Source organism: Nerophis ophidion, linkage group LG20 (assembly GCF_033978795.1).
Source record: "Nerophis ophidion isolate RoL-2023_Sa linkage group LG20, RoL_Noph_v1.0, whole genome shotgun sequence".
NCBI classification, from domain to species: Eukaryota; Metazoa; Chordata; class Actinopteri; order Syngnathiformes; family Syngnathidae; genus Nerophis; species Nerophis ophidion.
This window is the reverse complement of record NC_084630.1, coordinates 13407931-13430459: the sequence shown is the minus strand read 5'-3', so window position 1 is coordinate 13430459 and position 22529 is coordinate 13407931. Positions and strand designations below refer to the sequence as shown.

Here is a 22529-nt window from a genome sequence, read left to right as displayed (position 1 = left end):
ACAAACTTACTCTGACAGAAGTTGTTCCATTGTCCACTCGGTTACCTTTTTTTTTGTAATCTTTCATGCATGATTTATGATAACCCACTTCTTATTTCACTCCAAGCAGGAACATCTTTCACATTGCATTTTTCTTTTTTAAACATATAGGGCAGTGGCTCTCGCTCAACATTTACGGTAACACTCAACAGTTAATTCCTACACATACACATTCTTGGATTTTTGTCACACTCCATTCTCTAGTTTACTAAGAATATTGATTTGTCATATATATATATATATATATATATATATATATATATATATATATATATAAAATAAAACATTTTATATATATAGAAAATAAAACATTTTATATATATAAAAAATAAAACATTGAGCTAAACTACGCCCCCCATTGTCTGTGCCGTCTACACCCCCAGTACATAACACATACCTCTTCAAACTGCATCTTTTCAGGTCACATGTGTGTGTGTGTGTGTGTGTGTGTGTGTGGAAGAAAAGCTCTGACTCGCTTGGGTAGAAGTTGGTTGGTGCCACCCGCTGGCTTGCATGTATAAAATCGAGAACTTGACTATTAGATGTCTTTTTTTTTTTAGGGAAAATTTGGGTATTACAGTAATAAGAGTATGTTATTACTGTATGTAATAACATACTGTATGTTTGTGGAAAATGGCTTGGCTAGTACAAAGAAGGCTACTGTGTCATTTGAAACCAAGTGTTGATAACACGACCAATTAAAAGCTTTACCTCCTTCTGTGTGAGCAGCTCTGTGTTCATCATCTTGACTTGGATGGGAACCAGAGTCAAGGGCTCAAATGTCAAGCTGCCACGGTTTCTGTAATTGTACTACATAGACACCAAATACATTATGTATGTAATTATTATAGTACCAAAGGGGATTGATTTAGTTCAGTGTCTTACTTTGGGCTTAGTTGGGACAACAAGAACCACATTTTCAAGCCTGATGCCAAAAGCTCCATCTTCATAATAGCCCGGTTCTAGAAATAAAACAAGGAATATGGTTAAGAAATACACAGACAGAGAGAGCCTGATCTAATGAAGCTTTGCATGTATTAAAACATGTCCAAACTTGATAGTACACGCATCAGATTGCGTATCTTAAAGGCCTACTGAAATGAGATTTTCTTATTTAAACGGGGATAGCAGGTCCATTTTATGTGTCATACTTGATCATTTCGTGATATTGCCATATTTTTGCTGAAAGGATTTAGTAGAGAACATCGACGATAAAGTTTGCAACTTTTGGACGCTAATAAAAAAGCCTTGCCTGTACAGGAAGTAGCAGCCGATATGCGCGTGACGTCGCGGGTTGTGGAGCTCCTCACATCCTCACATTGTTTACAATCATGGCCACCAGCAGCGAGAGCGATTCGGACCGAGAAAGCGACGATTTCCCCATTAATTTGAGCGAGGATGAAAGATTTGTGGATAAGGAAAGTGACAGTGAAGGACTAGAAAAAGAAAAAAAAACTAGACGGCAGAGAAATACAGATGTTATTAGACAAATTTACTAGGACAATTATGGAAAATCCCATATCTGCTTATTGTGTTAGTAGTGTTTTAGTGAGATTATATTGTCGTACCTGTACAACCTGAAAGTCGGAGGGGTGTGGCCTCGGGTGTGGTGACCGCCAGTGTCTCAGAGGGAAGCCACGTTATCGCGACGAGGCGAAGGCGCCTGTGCTGAGATTTTTTTTTTTTTCCTTGCCTCCATGGTGGAAACATCCGATGGTCGGGGGCGGCAAGAGAGTCTGCAGCTGCCTCTTTGACAGGTGCAGGAGGAACGACGCAAGCTCTCCGCTCATGTCTACGGTAAGAGCTGACTTATTACCACCATTTTCCCACCGAAACCTGCCGTTTGACATGTGGTAGGGAACCGTGTTCGCTTGACCGCTCTGTTCCATAGTAAAGCTTCACCGTCATCTTTCGGGAATGTAAACAAAGGCGGCCGCAATACACCGCTTCTCACCTACATCTTTCTTCTTTGACGTCTCCATAATTCATTGAACAAATTGCAAAAGATTCAGCAACACAGATGTCCTCTACAATGCGTGACGTCACGCGGACGTGTCATCATACTGCAACGTTTTAGCAGGATACTTCCGCGCAAAATTTAAAATTGCAATTTAGTACACTAAACCAGCTGTATTGGCATGTGTTGCAATGTTAATATTTCATCATTGATATATAAACTATCAGACTGCGTGATTGATTGATACTTTGGTCGGTAGTAGTGGGTTTCAGTAGGCCTTTCAGTGAGCAGAATAATGAGTACAATCCATTTGGTGTCGGTCTTCATGAATATGCAGAATATATGCTAATCATCGGATCGTCCGCGTGGGAGAAGAAGATGAAAATATAATCATTTAACACTCGCAGTGTGATTTATCAAGAATAAAACTGTTCTGCGACCGCTGTTTTGCATCTACATTTAGCATGTCTGGAATGTTCATGGGAAGTCCTGTGGGGAGTGCTCAGAGAGTATGGGGTATCGGACTGTCTTATTGTGGCGGTCCGCTCCCTGTACGATCAGTGTCAGAGCTTGGTCGGCATTGCCGGCAGTAAGTCGGACACGTTTCCAGTGAGGGTTGGACTCCGCCAAGGCTGTCCTTTGTCACCGATTCTGTTCATAACTTTTATGGACAGAATTTCTAGGCGCAGTCAAGGCGTTGAGGGGATCCGGTTTGGTGACCGCAGGATTAGGTCTCTGCTTTTTGCAGATGATGTGGTCCTGATGGCTTCATCTGACCAGGATCTTCAGCTCTCACTGGATCGGTTCGCAGCCGAGTGTGAAGCGACCGGAATGAGAATCAGCACCTCCAAGTCCGAGTCCATGGTTCTCGCCCGGAAAAGGGTGGAATGCCATCTCCGGGTTGGGGAGGAGACCCTGCCCCAAGTGGAGGAGTTCAAGTACCTAGGAGTCTTGTTCACGAGTGGGGGAAGAGTGGATCGTGAGATCGACAGGCGGATCGGTGCGGCGTCTTCAGTAATGCGGACGTTGTACCGATCCGTTGTGGTGAAGAAGGAGCTGAGCCGGAAGGCAAAGCTCTCAATTTACCGGTCGATCTACGTTCTCATCCTCACCTATGGTCATGAGCTTTGGGTCATGACCGAAAGGATAAGATCACGGGTACAAGCGGCCGAAATGAGTTTCCTCCGCCGTGTGGCGGGGCTCTCCCTTAGAGATAGGGTGAGAAGCTCTGCCATCCGGGAGGAACTCAAAGTAAAGCCGCTGCTCCTTCACATCGAGAGGAGCCAGATGAGGTGGTTCGGGCATCTGGTCAGGATGCCACCTGAACGCCTCCCTAGGGAGGTGTTTAGGGCACGTCCAACCGGTAGGAGGCCACGGGGAAGACCCAGGACACGTTGGGAAGACTATGTCTCCCGGCTGGCCTGGGAACGCCTCGGGATCCCCCGGGAAGAGCTAGACGAAGTGGCTGGGGAGAGGGAAGTCTGGGTTTCCCTGCTTAGGCTGTTGCCCCCGCGACCCGACCTCGGATAAGCGGAAGAAGATGGATGGATGGATGGATGGATGTTCATGCAAACTCGCACAATTGAGACGGTTATATACTCTTGCGTCCCCTCTGATGGCGTCTTGATTCACTTAAAGCTCTTCCGCGATGGCTGGCTGCATAACTTGTAATTCTCCTCCAAAACACTAGGCTGCAGTGTTTACTGAAGGAGGAACCACAGTTGTCTTTGACTAGATAGAAATAGATAGATAGTACTTTGATTCCTTCAGGAGAGTTCCCTCAGGAAAATTACAAATATTTACCTTCTTGTGAAGAGTGATGACAACCACAACATTGACATCTTTGTTGGCACTTGCATTAATCATTTAGAAGCATAAGCCTTCTTTTAATGAACTTTTTTACTCATGAACCAGAGTAAAAAAAAAAAAAAGTGAAGATGAACCGTGCAACCTCTGAACAAGTCGCGGCAGAGCACGGGCAAATTTGCAATTGGTATTCGGCACTTCGGAACATCGGACACGAGAGAGCTACAGTATGTAATTGAAAATGAACAAAAAACTGTTAAATAACTGTTGTTGCGACCTGCCGGTGTTTACGTTTATGTTAATGTGTTATTAAATGTTCCCATGTCCGTGAACTAGAGATGTCCGATAATGGCTTTTTTGCCGGTATCTGATATTGTCCAACTCTTACTTACCGATATCAACCGATACCGATATATACAGTCGTGAAATTAACACATTATTATGCCTAATTTTGTTGTGATGCCCCGCTGGATGCATTAAACAATGTAACAAGGTTTTCCAAAATAAATAAACTCAAGTTATAGAAAAAAATGCCAACATGACACTGCCATATATATATATATATATATATATATATATATATATATATATATATATATATATATATATATATATATATATATATATATATATATGTATGTATGTATATATATATATATATATATATATATGTATATATATATGTATGTATATATATATGTATGTATATATATATATATATATATATATATATATATATATATATATATATATATATATATATATATATATATATATATATTATTGAGGTCACAAAGTGCTTTTTTGTTTTTAACATGCAACAGGTGGTAACTGGGGGTGTATATTGTAGCATTCCGGAGGACTTAGTGCTGCAAGGGATTCTGGGTATTTGTTCTGTTGTGTTTATCAATCAATGTTTATTCATACAGCCCTAAATCACAAATGTCTCAAAGGACTGTACAAACCACTACGACTACGACATCCTCGGAAGAACCCACATAAGGGCAAGGAAAACTCACACCCAGTGGGCAAGGAGAACTCACACCAATGTTGTGTTACGGTGCGGATGTTCTGCCGAAACGTGTTTGTCATTCTTGTTTGGTGTGGGTTCACAGTGTGGCGCATATTTCTAACACTGTTAAAGCTGTGTATATGGCCAACCTCAATGTGACCTGTATGGCTGTTGACCAAATATGCCTTGCATTCACTTGTGTGTGTGATAAGGCGTAGATATTATGTGACTGGGCTGGTATGCAAAGGCAGTGCCTTTAAGGTTAATTGGCGCTCTGTACTTCTCCCTACATCCGTGTACACAGCGACGTTTAAAAAAGTCATACATTTAACTTTTTGAAACCGATACCGATAATTTCCGATATTACATTTTAGTGAAGTGAATTGAAGTGAATTATATTTATATAGCACTTTTTCTCTAGTGACTCAAAGCGCTTTACATAGTGAAACCCAATATCTAAGTTACATTTAAACCAGTGTGGGTGGCACTGGGAGCAGGTGGGTAAAGTGTCTTGCCCAAGGACACAATGGCAGTAACTAGGATGGCGGAAGCGAGGATCGAACTTGCAACCCTCAAGTTGCTGACACGGCAACTCCACCAACTGAGCTATACCGCCCCATTTTAAAGCATTTATCGGCCGATTTTATCAGCGGTCCGATATCGGTTTGATTGATTGATTGATTTATTAGTAGATTGCACAGTTCAGTACATATTCCGTACAATTGACCACTAAATGGTAACACCCGAATACGTTTTTCAACTTGTTTAAGTCGAGGTCCACGTTAATCAATTCATGGTAATCACGGTTATCTCTATCATGAACATAACACGCCTGAAAAATGTTTAACGGAGAATAAGAAAATGTTGCGTTTGGGACAAAAAGACGTATGTGCACGAGAAAAAATATGTGGCGGAATTGAACTTGTTGTTAGCACAAGAATAGCAGAAAAAGTTAAAAATAGTGTCATACTCTGTCTTCTTCTGGACGAAACAATGCAACAAGGAGAATAATTCAAGTTAAAGATAAAGTACCACTGATAGTTACACACACACTAGGTGTGGTAAAATGACCCTCTGCATTCGACCCATCCCCTTGTTCCACCCCCTGGGAGGTGAGGGGAGCAGTGAGCAGCAGTGGCGGCCTCGCTCGGGAATCATTTTGGTGAAACACTTAGTAATTATTTGTATAGCACACTAAGATATTAAATGTCAGTTTGCAGGTGCAAATATTCAGTCGCTATTGTTGTATCTCATACGATAATTTGTGCATTTCAATCAAAACGTCTACTCTCCTGTGTTTTGGGACCCTCCTCGGCAAAAACTGACCAATCACGACTCGAAGCTACAAATTTTTGGGTGGTGCACAACAGGGCTGCAGGAGGGTATGCAGAGGGAGGAGCAAGACGGTGTCGCTTTTTACCGAAGTTACCTGACATACAAATAGCTGTGAGAAAAGAGTTGCTGTAATGACAGATGATTAAGAGGGTACATTCTGCCTGTGTGCGTGTCAACATATTGGGACTGTCAGACATAAAAATACTAGAAATATCGTCTATTAAGTAATATAATTCATATCATTTTTTCAGCTGCTGGATGACTTAAAGGCCTACTGAAACCCACTACTACCGACCACGCAGTCTGATAGTTTGTATATCAATGATGAAATATTAACATTGCAACACATGCCAATACGGCCTTTTTAATTTACTAAATAGCAAGGGAGTTTTTTCTTGAAAACGTCGCGTAATGACATGTACTTTTGACGTCACGGGCGCTGCGCACACACACAGCTAAAAGTCGTCTGTTTTAACGGCATAATTACACAGTATTTTGGAGATCTGTGTTGCTGAATCCTTTGCAATTTGTTCAATTAATATTGGAGAAGTCAAAGTAGAAAGATGGAGTTGGGAAGCTTTAGCCTTTAGCCACACAAACACACGGTGATTCCTCGTTTAAAATTCACGGAGGTGAAACTTTACTATGGATCACAACGGTCAAGCGGACATGGATCCCAACTGAATGTCAACCAGCAGGATTCGGTGGGAAAATTGTGGTAAAAAGTCGCTTCTTACCGGATATCAGCTGAGCTTGTGCCGTCCGTACAGCTGCCGTCGACTTCCCTGAGACACTGCGCGTCAACACACCCGTGGATACACCCCTCCGACTATCAGGTACTGTTAAAACTCACTAAAACACTAGCAACACAATAGAAAGATAAGGGATTTCCCAGAATTATCCTAGTAAATGTGTCTAAAAACATCAGAAACCGTCCCGATGCAATCGGGTTTTTTTTCTTTCTAGTCCGTCGCTATCAATATCCTCAAACACGAATCTTTCATCCTCGATCAAATTAATAGGGAAATTGTCGTTTTCTCGGTCCGAATAGCTGTTTTTGTTGGAGGCTCCCATTTAAAACAATGTGAATATGTGAGGAGCCATCCGGTACGACTTCCGCTAGAGGCAGGGCTTTTATCTTAGCACCGAAAGTTGCGAACTTTATAGTGGATGTTCTCTACTAAATCCTTTCAGCAAAAATATGGCAATATCGTGAAATGATCAAGTATGACACATAGAATGGACCTGCTATCCCCATTTAAATGAGAAAAACTCATTTCAGTAGGCCTTTAATAGGCTGATTTAAACAAGTTAGGTTCATTTGTTTTGGTGTCTGATGGTGTTTTTTTTAATGACGTCCATTTTTGGGATTTACACTAAACTGCTAAAAGTATTTGGCCGCCCATCCAAATGATCAGAATCAGGTGTTCTAATCACTTGGCCTGGCCACAGGTGTATAAAATCAAGCACTTCGGCATGGAGACTTTCTACAAACGTGTGAAAAAATGGGCTGCTCTCAGGAGCTCAGTGATTTCCAGCGTGGAACTGTCATTGGATGCCACCCGTGCTACAAATCCAGTCGTAAAATTTCCTCGCTCCTAAATATTCTAAAGTCAACTGTCTGCTTTATTATAAGAAAATGGAAGAGTTTGGGAACAACAGCAACTCAGCCACGAAGTGGTAGGCCACGTAAACTGACAAGAGAGGGGTCAGCTGTTGCTGAAGCGCATAGTGCAAAGAGGTCGCCGACTTTCTGCAGTTAATACAGAGCTCAAAACTTCACGTGACCTTTCAATTAGCCCACGTACAGTACACAGAGAGCTTCATGGAATGGGTTTCCATGGCCGAGCAGCTGCATCTAAGCCATAAATCACCAAGTCCAATGCAAAGCGTTGGATGCAGTGGTGTAAAGTACGTCGCCACTGGACTCTAGAGCAGTGGAAATGCGTTCTAGAGTGATGAATCACGCTTTTTCATTTGGAAATATGATGTACGAGTTTGAGTTTGGAGGTTGCCAGGAGAACGGTACATTTCGGACTGCATTGTGCCGGGTGTAAAATTTGGTGGAGGAGGAATTATGGTGTGGGGTTGTTTTTCAGAAGTTAGGCTTGGGCTTTAGTTCCAGTGAAAGGAACTTTAAATTCTCCAGGATTCCAAAACATTTTGGACAATTCCATGCTCCCAACCTTGTGGGAACAGTTTGGAGCGGGCCCCTTGCTCTTCCAACTTGACTGTCCATCAGTGCACAAAGCAAGGTCCATAAAGACATGGATGACAGAGTCTGGTGTGGATGAACTTGACTGGCCGGCACAGAGTCCTGACCTGAACTGGATAGAACACATTTGGGATGAATTAGAACGGCGGAGAGCACGGCCTTCTTGACCAACATCAGTGCGTGACTTAACCAATTCGCTTTTGGAAGAATGGTCGAAAATTCCTGTAAACACACTCCGCAACCTAGTGGACAACCATCCCAGATTAGTTGAAGCTGCAATAGATGCAAAAGGTGGTCCGACATCATATTGAACCCTATGGGTTAGGAATGGGATGGTACTTCAAGTTCATATGTCAGTCAAGGCAGGTGGCCAAATACTTTTGAAAATATAGTGTATATTAAAATAATATCTTCTATATAGAAATATGTGTGGAATGATCCAGAACAATGTGGCGCCCCCCAGAGGTTGAGAAGTATTTTAGAAAATCAAAGCGATGATATGGCGATTTGTCCAGGGTTTACACCCCCTTCCGCCCAATTGCAGCTGAGATAGGCTCCAGCACCCCCCGCGACCACAAAAAAAGGGAAAAGCGGTAGAAAATGGATGGATGGGATTGCTCTGACAAGGAAATCATTCATATGAAGATCATTTTTGAAAATTGATCATTTCTGTGGCTTCACGGTGGAAGAGGGGTTAGTGCGTCTGCCTCACAATACGAAGTTCCTGCAGTCCTGGGTTCAAATCCAGGCTCGGGATCTTTCTGTGTGGAGTTTGCATGTTTGCGTGGGTTCCCTCCGGGTACTCCGGCTTCCTCCCACCTCCAAAGACATGCACCTGGGGATAGGTTGATTGGCAACACTAAATTGGCCCTAGTGTGTGAATGTGAGTGTGAATGTTGTCTGTCTATCTGTGTTGGCCCTGCGATGAGGTGGCGACTTGTCCAGGGTGTACCCGCCTTCCGCCCGATTGTAGCTGAGATAGGCACCAGCGCCCCCCGCGACCCCAGAAGGGGATAAGCGGTAGAAAATGGATGGATGGATGGATAATTTCTGTTTCTATTTTCACATGCAGTTTATTTCACCCTCTCGTCTCCAATCAACCTTAGAACACATTATCGTGACCCAGATGAGACATGCCTTAAAATACCAAATTGAACACGAAGTTCTGAAACTGTGACAGAACTAAATTTGACCAATCGGTTAGATTTCTTGACAGAGGTAAAATATTTTCAAGAGAGGTTTTTCCATGTTTTTCTTTTTCTGCCATACCATCGCTGACGATCATGCCCGCCTCCAGAGGTTCATCAGCGAAGGTCTTGTAGCTAATGCCACAGGGTCCCTCGTGGACGTTGAGGAAGCAGCCCACGCCGTGACCTGTACCGTGAAGGTAGTCCAGGCCCGACTCCCACAGGGCAGCTCGCGCAAACGAGTCAAGCAGGTGGCCTGGAAAGTGGATGGAAGTTACCAGTCAAGCATTTGCACATTTTTTTTTCACGTCCCACCATTTGTCCACACTACTTGTACACTAATATTACAACATCTAAACTAGCCGGATCTACATCGGATGACACATCTTGGTATAATTCGGTTTTAAATGAAAAATTCCGGCCAAAGTTTTCCCATCGCACTGCAAAAAATGAAATCTTAGTAAGATTAAATATATCAAATATGGGTGATATTTGCTTATTTTCTGTCTGATAAGATAATTCTTCTCATTAAGCAGATTTTATATTAGAATGTTTTACTTGTTTTAAGGGTTGTGGTCCTAAATGATCTCAGTAAGATATTACAGCTTGTTGCTAAGATTTTATGACCTATATTGAGTAAAACATGCTTGAAATTAGAATATCAAGTGATGCAAACCTGTGTCATTAACACTCACAAGTGCAAAACTACTTTTTTTCAAGTAATAATTTCTTACTTCAAGCATGGCAAAAAAAATCATGATGCAAACCGCATATCATTATGTCAAGATAATGGCACTAGCGTTTACTTAATTTAAGAATATTTTTAAACATATTGAGCAAAAAGGTCAAATTTTTTTCCTACCAAGAAAAGTGCACTTGTTATTAGTGAGAATATACTTATTTTAAGGTATTTTGGGGTTCATTGAGGTTAGCTAATTGAACTTGTTTTGGATAGTCTTGCCAAGCCAAATTTTCTTGTTCTATTGGCAGATAATTTTGCTTAGTTCAAGTAAAATACCACTATTATTTGTATTTTTTTTTCTTGTTTTTGAACACTGACATTTTGCAGTGGGGTTTTCATACACACTGCAAAAACTGAAATCTAAGTAAGATTAAATATCTCAAATAAGGGTGATGTTTGCTTATTTTCTGTCTGATAAGATAATTCTTCTCACTAAGCAGTTTCATGTTAGTATTCGACTTGTTTTAAGGGTTTTGGTCCTAAATGATCTCAGTAAGATATTACAGCTTGCTGCTAAGATTTTATGACCTATATTGAGTAAAACATGCTTGAAATTAGAATATCAAGTGATGCAAACCTGTGTCATTAACACTCACAAGTATAAAACTACTTTTTTCAAGTAAGAATTTCTTACTTCAAGCATGGCAAAAAAAATCATGATGCAAACCGCATATCATTATGTCAAGATAATGGCACTAGCGTTTACTTAATTTAAGAATATTTTTAACCTTCGTCTTGTGTTAGGGTCAGCACCGACCCGTTTTAGTTTTTAAATGCATAAAAGAACCACATACATTTATTTTTATGCATCAAGGCTTTTTGACTTTGTCAGGAACCTCTATTTCAACAAAATAAAACTTGTTTTTTTTGTTTCACTAAATTATGAAATGCTCTGGTTGAAATTATGACCTTGGTGTTGTTAGGGTCGGTTTCGACCCAGTTATAAAAATAAGACTATAAAGCAATAAGTACTGCCAAAACTGAACACACTGACGGCCAGCTCCTCTCCCAATCATGTGAGCTTTAGGGGATTCTCATTTTACCTTGTTATCCTGTACAAAAACAAACAAAGACGGGCATGTCCAGACATTTGAGGTCAATTCAGTATAGAGTTGTTGACTTGCAGAGTGCACACCATAGATGTTACTATAGTTAAAATTATTAAAATGAAAAAATAAATAAAACAAATTTATTCAAGAGATGTGTTCTAATACCCCTCAGTAATGGTCAGGTAACACAACAACCTTTTTTTTATTTACACGATTCTCCTGAGGTTCGTTTTACCATTTTTTTCAATTGAAATCGAGGGGTATACTGACAAAAAAAGGCCCAATAGCCCACACCAAAAATATTAAAACCCATATTTTCATGGATAAGGAAACCTAACGAGGTAACCAAGAGATGAGAAACAAATTGGATGATAGATAATTGTTTTTAGTGTATTTTACAGCTGATTTAAGACATGGGTCAAAACCGACCCGTTAACATAAGAGATGGTAACAGAAAGCTAACACAAGAGGAAGGTTAAACATATTGAGCAAAAAGGTCTATTTTTTTTCCTACCAAGAAAAGTGCACTTGTTATTAGTGAGAATATACTTATTTTAAGGTATATTTGGGTTCATTGAGGTTAACTAATTGAACTTGTTTAGGAAAGTCTTGACAAGCCAAATTTTCTTGTTCTATTGGCAGATAATTTTGCTTAGTTCAAGTAAAATACCCCTATTATTTGTATTTTTTTTTCTTGTTTTTGAACACTGACTTTTTGCAGTGTGGTTTTCATACACACTGCAAAAACTGAAATCTAAGTAAGATTAAATATCTCAAATAAGGGTGGTATTTGCTTATTTTCTGTCTGATAAGATAATTCTTCTCACTAAGCAGATTTTATGTTAGTATTCGACTTGTTTTAAGGGTTTTGGTCCTAAATGATCTCAGTAAGATATTACAGCTTGTTGCTGAGATTTTATTGAGTAAAACATGCTTGAAACTAGAATATCAACTGTTGCAAAGCTGTGTCATCAACACTCACAAGTATAAAACTACTTTTTTATAGTAATAATTTCTTATTTCAAGCATGAAAAAAGAAAAATCATAATTTTGACACAATTGTGCCTCATAATTAAAACAGATGACAGCCAAATGGTCTGTGCTGTTTTTATTTTCAATGAAACAATAGAACATAAGTACTCGTTTTGTAGTACAATTGGCACAATACAGTAAACTGACAGTTAATATTTAAACATTTGACATTTCAAACAATTTTGAACAGAAAGAGTTCATGCACATTAAGATAAATTCCTCAAAATTACAATTAAAAGAATTTTGGCCGGGGGCTGGGCTGTATGTATGCGCACTAATTGACTGATGCATTTTATCAATGGAAAAATGCATTTTTAGACAATATGATTTGCCTGAGCAGCTAGGAGACCCCGAGAGTAACAAGCGGTCGACTTGTTACCTTCCATTAAGAAAAATTAATTACTTTTTAGAATAAGTTTGCTGGTTTCAAGAAATGTAATGCTGAGCACGTATCATTATGTCAAGATAATGGCACTAGCATTTACTTAAGTTAACAATATTTTTCAACATATTGAGCAAAAAGGTCTTATATTTTTTTTCTACCAAGAAAAGTGCACTTATTATTAGTGAGAATATACTTATTTTAAGGTATTTTGGGGTTCATTGAGGTGAGCTAATTTTACTTGTTTTGGAAAGTCTTGACAAGTCGAATTTTCCTGTTCTATTGGCAGATAATTTAGCTTAGTTCAAGCAAAATACCCCTCATTTTTGTATTATTTTTTCTTGTTTTTGAACACTGACTTCTTGCAGTGCACCGTCTCCGTTATAACACGACCAAACTATGCGCGTATCAAACTAGTCCATTTGCCTGCTTAATATTCCACAAAATGTAATGTCCAATAAAATAATCATGCATTGTTTACGACTGCAATATAACCCATCATGGGGTCAAAGAAAGTTGCAAGTGATAGCACGTCGACAAAGAAGCTGAGAAACACTATCGAATTCATGAAAGAGTTCCAAGTAGAGTAGAAAAATGGCGTGCAAGTGGCACCACTCATCATCAATAGAAGTCTTCAATAAAGGTAACATACAGTGGGGCAAAAAGTATTTAGTCTGGCACCGATTGTGCAAGTTCTCCCACTTAAAATGATGACAGAGGTCTGTAATTTTCATCATAGGTACACTTCAATTGTGAGAGACGGAATAGGAAAAAAAATCCAGGAATTCACATTGTAGGAATTTTAAAGAATTTATTTGTAAATTATGGTGGAAAATAAGTATTTGGTCAACCATTCGAAGCTCTCACTGATGGAAGGAGGTTTTGGCTCAAAATTTCACGATACATGGCCCCATTCCTTCTTTCCTTAACACGGATCAATCGTCCTGTCCCCTTAGCAGAAAAACAGCCCCAAAGCATGATGTTTCCACCCCCATGCTTCACAGTAGGTATGGTGTTCTTGGGATCCATCCATTTTCTACCGCTTATTCCCTTTGGGGTCGCGGGGGGCGCTGGCGCCTATCTCAGCTACAATCGGGCGGAAGGCGGGGTACACCCTGGACAAGTCGCCACCTCATCGCAGGGCCAACACAGATAGACAGACAACATTCACACTCACATTCAAACACTAGGGCCAATTTAGTGTTACCAATCAACCTATCCCCAGGTGCATGTTTTTGGAGGTGGGAGGAAGCCGGAGTACCCGGAGGGAACCCACGCATTCACGGGGAGAACATGCAAACTCCACACAGAAAGATCCCGAGCCTGGATTTGAACCCAGGACTGCAGGAACTTCATATTGTGAGGCAGACGCACTAACCCCTCTGCCACCGTGAAGAGTTGAGTTTATACCAAAAAGTTCTATTTTGGTTTCATCTGACCACATGACATTCTTCCCAATCCTCTGCTGTTTCATCCATGTATCCATTTTGGTATAAACTCAACTCGTCGTGGTTGGAGGAAGAAGAATATGAGTTGCATCCCAAGAACACCTTACCTACTGTGAAGCATGGGGGTGGAAACATCATGCTTTGGGCCTGTTTTTCTGCTAAGGGGACAGGACGATTGATCCGTGTTAAGGAAAGAATGAATGGGGCCATGTATCGTGAGATTTTGAGCCAAAACCTCCTTCCATCAGTGAGAGCTTTGAATGGTTGACCAAATACTTATTTTCCACCATAATTTACAAATGAATTCTTTAAAATTCCTACAATGTGAATTCCTGGATTTTTTCCCCCATTCTGTCTCTCACAGTTGAAGTGTACCTATGATGAAAATTACAGACCTGTCATCATTTTAAGTGGGAGAACTTGCACAATCGGTGCCTGACTAAGTACTTTTTTGCCCCACTGTATATGTTAAAAGATAATTCATCTATTGCATTTTCCATTTATATTTATTTTTTCTGCATGTAAAAGTATAATAATTATCTTTAAAATAGGTTGAAGTTCATATTTTCTGGCGTTACCTTTGGTTCCATTGGGAAAGACTGCGGCACTGACAGCAATGTGTCCCTTTAGTACATACGTAAAGCATTCCTTAGAGAATAAACAGATAAGGAATGGGATTAATTACATCAAAACACTAGAAAAGTTTTTAATGTCAGTCCTTAGCTTAGGTGGTCTGAGTAAATAGTCCAATGTACCTTTTCATATGCAGACGGCGTCCCAAAGTGCACGGTTCGGGTGACATCTGTTGTACCGTCACTGCCAAAGACCAGAAACGTTCATTTAAAGCAAATCACAGGCCAAGTAACATTGTGTGATCGTTTTATTTACATGTACTGAGCTCCAGAGTCGATCAGATACACTTCATTGACGGTGAGCGTTCTGTTGGTCTCAGGTAAAGGTCTACGATGACAGCAAACAGGACATTTAAATGATATAGAACAGGGGTGTCAAACGTACGGTCCGCGGGCTAGCTCAGGCCCGCAAACAAATTTTATGCGGCCTGCAAGATGGCTTTGCTAAGTATACAAATGAGCTGATATTATTTGAATGAAAGAAACTGCTGTTCTAAATGTGTCCACTGGATGTCACAAGAGTACACATAACTTCAGAGGAGGCGGAGCTATGTGGGTATTAGTGGAGCGACAACGATTCTGTGTTTGGACACTACCTACTTCCACTGCTTATTAGTGATAGTATACAAAATGTGAATTTTAAAGTGTTCACGCCTTGATTGTCAAAGATGTTGTTGGTAATGGGGACACATTTTGTGGGCGCACATAAATATTCTCAAATAATATGTATCCCCTTCTAACTAAATGTCTGATTAATGAAATTAGTCCAAATCCACAAGTTGTGTTGTACAAAACCCACAACCAGTGAAGTTGTTACGTTGTGTAATTCATAAGTGAAGTGAAGTGAAGTGAATTATATTTATATAGCGCTTTTCTCAAGTGACTCAAAGCGCTTTACATAGTGACACCCAATATCTAAGTTACATTTAAAGCAGTGTGGGTGGCACTGGGAGCAGGTGGGTAAAGTGTCTTGCCCAAGGACACAACGACAGTAACTAGGATGGCACAAGCGGGAATCGAACCTGCAACCCTCAAGTTGTTGGCACGGCCACTCTACCAACCGAGCTATGCCGCCCTACAGAATACTTCCATCCATCCATTTTCTACCGCTTGTCCCTTTCGGAATTATTTGCAATTCCTTTTCAACTTCAATTGAACAGACTGCAAAGACAAGATATTTAATGTTTGAACTGAGAAACTACTTTTTTTTTTTTTTGCAAAGAGTCATTAACTTAGAATTTAATGGCAGCAAAACGTTGCAAAAAAGTTGGCGCAGGGGCATTTTTTACCACTGTGTTACATGACCTTTCCTTTTAACACTTAGTAAACGTTTGAGGAACTGAGGAGACCAATTTTTGAAGCTTTTCAGATACAATTATTTCCTATTTTTGCTTGATGTACAGCTTAAGTTGTTCAACAGTCCGTTGTGGTATTTTAGGCTTCATAATGCGCCACACATTTTCGATGGGAGACGGGTCTGGACTACAGGCAGGCCAGTCTAGTACCCGCATTGTCTTGCTGATCTAAGCAGGGGCACGCATTCGTTCACAAAGTGGTGACCCACGCCCCATCCTTGTTTGTCAATGACTGAGCATTTCATGGAAGCTGTTTTTGTGCCCAATCATGGCACCCACCTGTGCCCAATTAGCCTGTTCACCTGTGGGATGTTACAAATAAGTGTTTGATGAGCATTCCTCAACGTTCTCAGTCTTTTTTGCCACTTGTGCCAGGTTTTTTGAAACATGTTGCAGGCAACAAATTCCAAATGAGCTAATATTTGAAAAAAATAACATTTTCCAGTTTGAACATTAAGTATCTTGTTTTTGCAATCTATTGGATTGAATTTAAGTTGATCATGGATTTGCAAATCATTGCATTCTGTATTTTCAACGTGTCAACTTCACTGGTTTTGGGTTTTGTAGATGATGCTACATATGTACAGAATAAATCAGATGGTGTTAGTAAATCAAATGAGGAAAATTAGTAAATTACATTCATAACATCTTGTCGTTGGATTTTGATATCATGAATAATTGTATCTTTTGATAGATAAAAAATTAACAATGGGAGCATTTTAAAACTCTGCCAGAATCAATTCCACTTATTTGACCGATTAACATTTATTTAGAAAATATAAATAACAACAAATGAAGATAGAATACTATCAATCGCAAAATGTAATTATAAAAAAAAAACATGATTTGAACATTTTCAGAATGTGCTTGCTCTTTTTTTAATTTTAACCCTGTTTTTAGGTTATCGTGTCATAATTTTACCAGTCCGGCCGAAAAGATTTTCCTCAAGGTGGTCGCTGACTTAAAAGGAGTTTGACACCCCTGATATAGAACAAGCCAATTAAAAGCAATAACCTGAAATCATGGGTTTACTCACCTGTAATGTATGATTGCAGCATTGGGACCAACACTGGAGATTGTGGGGAAACTGAGGCCCACAAAATGTTTCTGCTGGCTGCAAAGAGACAAATCAGAACATAACTGTATGGGTACGCAGATACTGCTTCTAAGGATCAGGTCACAGAAAATGTTGTAAGCTTAGCAAAAAGAGGGGTAGATATTTAAGATATTACAAAGCTACTCATTAAAACGTTATATTTTTGTTTTATATTTGTAAAGAAAGTTACATGTTAAACAACTGTGAGTGAGAAACTTTCTGGGTTTTTAGTATAATATGATAGTGAAATAACATTCCAAGGATTTTCGATATGTAACTATTTCGATTTGTATGCCATAAAAAATACTTATTCCAATAAATTGTCTTTAGTATACTATTTTTGCTCATAACAATGGGGTAGGCAAGTATCATATGTGGATCTAATTAAAATTTTACACCCTTTTGGGGCTCTGGATACTAATCATTAAGATGAATTTGTTTATGCGGCAATAGTCTAAACAGGGGTGTCAAACGTACGGCGAATAGGTCTTATTCGGCCCGCGGGATGAGTTTGCTGAGTATGAAAATTAACCTGACATTTTTGAATGAAAGAAACAGCTGTTCTAAATGTGTCCACTGGATGTCGCAATAGCAGTTATTTGTATCTTTGTAGATGACGCTACATACAAGGGCTGGTCATATTATTAGAATATCATGAATAAGTTGATTTATTTCATTAATTCCATTTAGAAAGTCAAACTTGTAGAATGTATACATTCATTCCAAACAGACTGATACATTTCAAGTGTTTTTTTTTGCCAAAAAGGAGATGATTATAGCTGACAACCAATGAAAACCCTAAATTCAACATCTCAGAAAATTTGAATATGGTGAAAAGGTCAGATATTGAAGACACCTGGTGCCGCACTCTAATTAGCTAACTAACTCAAAACACCTGGAAAAGCCTTTAAATGGTCTCTCGTTTTGATTCTGTATGACACACAATCATGGGGAAGACTGCTGACTTGACAACTGTCCAAAAGATGACCATTGATACTTTCAAGAAGGAGGGCAAGACACAAAAGGTCATTGCCAAAGAGATTGGATGTTCTCAGAGCTCTGTGTCCAAGCACATTAATAGAGAGGCGAAGGGAAGACAAAGATGTGGTAGAAAAAAGTGTACAAGCAAGAGGGATAACCGCGCCCCGGAGAGGATTGTCAAACAAAACCGATTAAAAAATGTGGGGGAGATCCACAAAGAGTGGACTGCAGCTGGAGTCAGTGCTTCAAGAACCACCACGCACCGACGTATGCAAGATATGGGCTTCAGCTGTCGCATTCCTTGTGTAAAGCCACTCTTGAATAAGAGACAACGTCAAAAGCGTCTCGCCTGGGCTCAAGACAAAAAGGACTGGACTGCTGCTGAGTGGTCCAAAGTTATGTTTTCAGATGAAAGTAAATTTTGGAAATCAAGGTCCCAGAGTCTGGAGGAAGACAGGAGAGGCACAGAATCCACGTTGCCTGAAGTCCAGTGTCAAATTTCCACAATCGGTAATGGTCTGGGGTGCCATGTCATCTGCTGGTGTTGGTCCACTGTGCTTCCTGAGGTCTAGGGTCAATACAGCAGTCTACCAGGAAGTTTTAGAACACTTTATGCTGCCTGCCGCGGACCAATTTTATGGAGGTGAAGATTTCATTTTCCAACATGACTTGGCACCTGCACACAGTGCCAAATCTACCAGTACCTGGTTTAAGGACCACGGTATCCCTGTTCTTGATTGGCCTGCAAACTCACCTGACCTTAACCCCATAGAAAAGCTATGGGGTATTGTGAAGCTGAAGATGCGAGATGCCAGACCCAACAAGGCTGAAGAGCTGAAGGCCACTATTAAAGCAACCTGGGCTCTCATAACACCTGAGGAGTGCAACAGACTGGTGGACTCCATGCCACGCCGTATTGCTGCAGCAATTCAGGCAAAAGGAGCTGCAACTAAGTATTGATTGCCGTACATGCTGAAACTGTCCATGTTCATACTTTTCAGTTGGCCCACATTTCTAAAAAAAATTTTTGGTACTAGTCGTAACGAATATTCTAATTTTCTGAGATACTGAATTTGGGATTTTCCGTAAATGTCAGTACTAATCATCAAAATTTAAAGAAATAAACATTTCAAATATATCACTATGTGTGTAATGAATTGATATAATATGTAAGTTTCACGTTCTGAATATAATTAGTGAAATAAATCAAGTTTTTCATGATATTCTAATAATATGAACAGCACCTGTATGTACCAATAAGTTATGCTAGTACATCAGTCGAGGAAAATGATGACTACAAAAATAACATACTGATTTTGAGGGCGGTTTAGCTCGGTTGGTAGAGCGGCCGTGCCAGCAACTTGAGGGTTGCAGGTTTGATTCCCGCATCTGCCATCCTAGTCACTGCCGTTGTGTCCTTGGGCAAGACACTTTACCCACCTGCTCCCAGTGCCACCCACACTGGTTTGAATGTAACTTAGATATTGGGTTTCACTATGTAAAGCGCTTTGAGTCACTAGAGAAAAAGCGCTATATAAATATAATTCACTTCACTTCACTTGATATAAATGTTTTCTCTTGATAAGATTGAAAATCAACATCCATGAGTTGACTGATGCACATTATCACATGATTTATTCAGAAAATATAAATAAGGATAAATAAATTATATATACTATTAACCGCAATAGGTAATTGTAAAAAAAAACTGAAGAAAAAAACATTATAAATTGTACAATTTCAGAATGTGCTTGTTCTATTTTTAAACAAAGAAAACAATCTGAAGTTGTCTTTATATTTAAGTTATCGTGCATTGATTTTACCAATCCGGCCCACTTGGGAGTAGATTTTTCTCCATGTGGCCCCCCGATCTAAAATGAGTTTGACACTGGTCTAAAAGATAGATGCTCCCTCTGCAGCTGCTGTTGTTTCTTTTTCCACTTCCAGTAGAGGGCAATATTACTCCAGGAGAGCATCCCTTGATACAGCTCTTACATTATATGATATGATATATATGATATGATAGACTTTAAAACATGGACACGTAGTTTAGTTGGATGATATTATGTCAACCAATTATCAAAGACACTTTTGCCTGAAAATACGCAATGATTAAACATCACCTGCGTAGTTCTTCAGCCTTGTCTGCAGCAGAGATTTCTGTCACCGTGCCCTTTGGAATCTATAAAAAAACATTATGATGACTGATATGGCAGCAGGTTAAGCAACCTTAGTTACAATTGCATGACAAATTGAAAATGTTTTCTAAAGGAAATGAAAACGTATCTAAAAATGCTTCTAAAAAGCGATGAGGAAATCCTTCTAAAGATAACAAAAGGCATCTTAACCATTGTACTTCCAGCGAACAATTGCAACATAGTCACTTTTAAAGGGGGCAGGGAGACTGACAAGCACTAACATTCACACCTATGAATTAGTATTTTTATTTTTTCTTTGTCCTGTCCTGCCACTCAGGCAAATGATATTGTTGATGTACAAAACCCTGTTTTCATATGAGTTGAGAAATTGTGTTAGCTGTAAATATAAACTGAATGCAATGATTTGCAAATCCTTTTCAACCCATATTCAGTTGAATATGCTACAAGGACAAGATATTTGATGTTCAAACTCATAAACTTTTTTTTTTTTTGCAAATAATAATTAACTTAAAATTTCATGGCTGCAACATGTGCTGAAGTAGTTGGGAAAGGGCATGTTTACCACTGTGTTACATCACCTTTTCTTTTAACAACACCCAATAAACGTTTGGGAACTGAGGAAACTAATTGTTGAAGCTTTGAAAGTGAAATTCTTGTTTTATGTAAAGATTTAGTTGTTCAACAGTCCGGGGTTTCCGCTGTCGTATTTTACGCTTCATAATGCGCCACACATTTTCGATAGGAGACAGGTCTGGACTGCAGTCGGGCCAGGAAACCACGCTGTTGTAACACATGGCTTGGCATTGTCTTGCTGAAATAAGCAGGGGCGTCCATGATAATGTTGCTTGGATGACAACATATGTTGCTCCAAAACCTGTATGGACCATTCAGCATTAATGGTGCCTTCACAGATGTGTAAGTTACCCATGCCTTGGGCACTAATACACCCCCATACCATCACAGATGTTGGCTTTTGAACTTTGCGCCTATAACAATCCGGATGATTATTTTCCTCTTTGTTCCGGAGGACACCATGTCCACAGTTTCCAAATATAATTTGAAATGTAGACTCGTCAGACCACAGAACACTTTTCCACTTTGCATCAGTCCATCTTAGATGAGCTCAGGCCCAGCAAAGCCGGCGGCGTTCCTTGGTGTTGTTGATAAATGGGTTTTGCTTTGCATAGCAGAGTTTTAACTTGCACTTACAGATGTAGCAACCAACTTTAGTTACTGACAGTGGTTTTATGAAGTGTTCCTGAGCCCATGTGGTGATATCCTTTACACACTGATGTCGGTTTTTGATGCACTACCGCCTGAGGCATCAAAGGTCCGTAATATTATCGCTTACGTGCAGTGATTTATCCAGATTCTCTGAACCTTTTGATAATTTTGCGGACCGTAGATGGTAAAATCCCTAAATTCCTTGCAATAGCTCGTTGACAAATGTTGTTCTAAAATTGTTCGACAATTTGCTTACAAATTGTTGACCTTTTTTGTGAATTACTTAGCATTTCATGGAAGCTGCTTTTATACCCAATCATGGCATCCAACTGTTCCCAATTAGCCTGCACACCTATGGGGTGTTCCAAATAAGTGTTTGATGAGCATTTCTTAACTTTGTCAGGATTTATTGCCACCTTTCCCAACTTCTTTGTCACGTGTTGCTGGCATCAAATTCTAAAGTTAATAATTATTTGGATAAAAAAATTGTTTATCAGTTTGAACATTAAATATGTTGTCTTTGTAGCATATTCAACTGAATACGGGTTGAAAATTATTTGCAAATCATTCTATTCCGTTTGTATTTACATCTAACACAATTTCCCAACTCATATGGAAACAGGGTTTATACAATAATTTTGTCTCCCAGTGTTTGCGGGAGTTTTTCTTTGCCCTATAGTGGCAAATGTGCGTGGAATTATTAATCATATTTAAATTGAGCCGCAGCATTTTGCGAATTTCTAGATTGTTGCATGTGTTTTCCGCTATGCTACATGTGTTTTAGACCAGTGGTTCTTAACCTTTTTGACCTTGGGGCACAATTCTTCCATTATGGTGGGGGTTGGGGGTCTGGAGCCAACTTAAATATTTAACACTGA

At 39.6% G+C, this 22529-nt stretch overlaps 1 protein-coding gene across 1 annotated transcript in view; it reads right to left on the bottom strand.

Annotated features, from left to right (window-relative positions):
* The window catches only part of xpnpep1 (X-prolyl aminopeptidase (aminopeptidase P) 1, soluble), a 68510-nt gene that overhangs the window by 1523 nt on the left and 44458 nt on the right, over positions 1-22529 (bottom strand). The window contains exons 13-20 of the mRNA XM_061880500.1: positions 20392-20450; positions 17228-17305; positions 15093-15164; positions 14960-15020; positions 14783-14852; positions 9634-9807; positions 925-1001; positions 751-849 (exon numbers count right to left, since the gene is read on the bottom strand). Coding sequence (XP_061736484.1) covers positions 751-849; positions 925-1001; positions 9634-9807; positions 14783-14852; positions 14960-15020; positions 15093-15164; positions 17228-17305; positions 20392-20450 — 690 coding nt within the window. The remainder of the gene's footprint in view (positions 1-750; positions 850-924; positions 1002-9633; positions 9808-14782; positions 14853-14959; positions 15021-15092; positions 15165-17227; positions 17306-20391; positions 20451-22529) is intronic.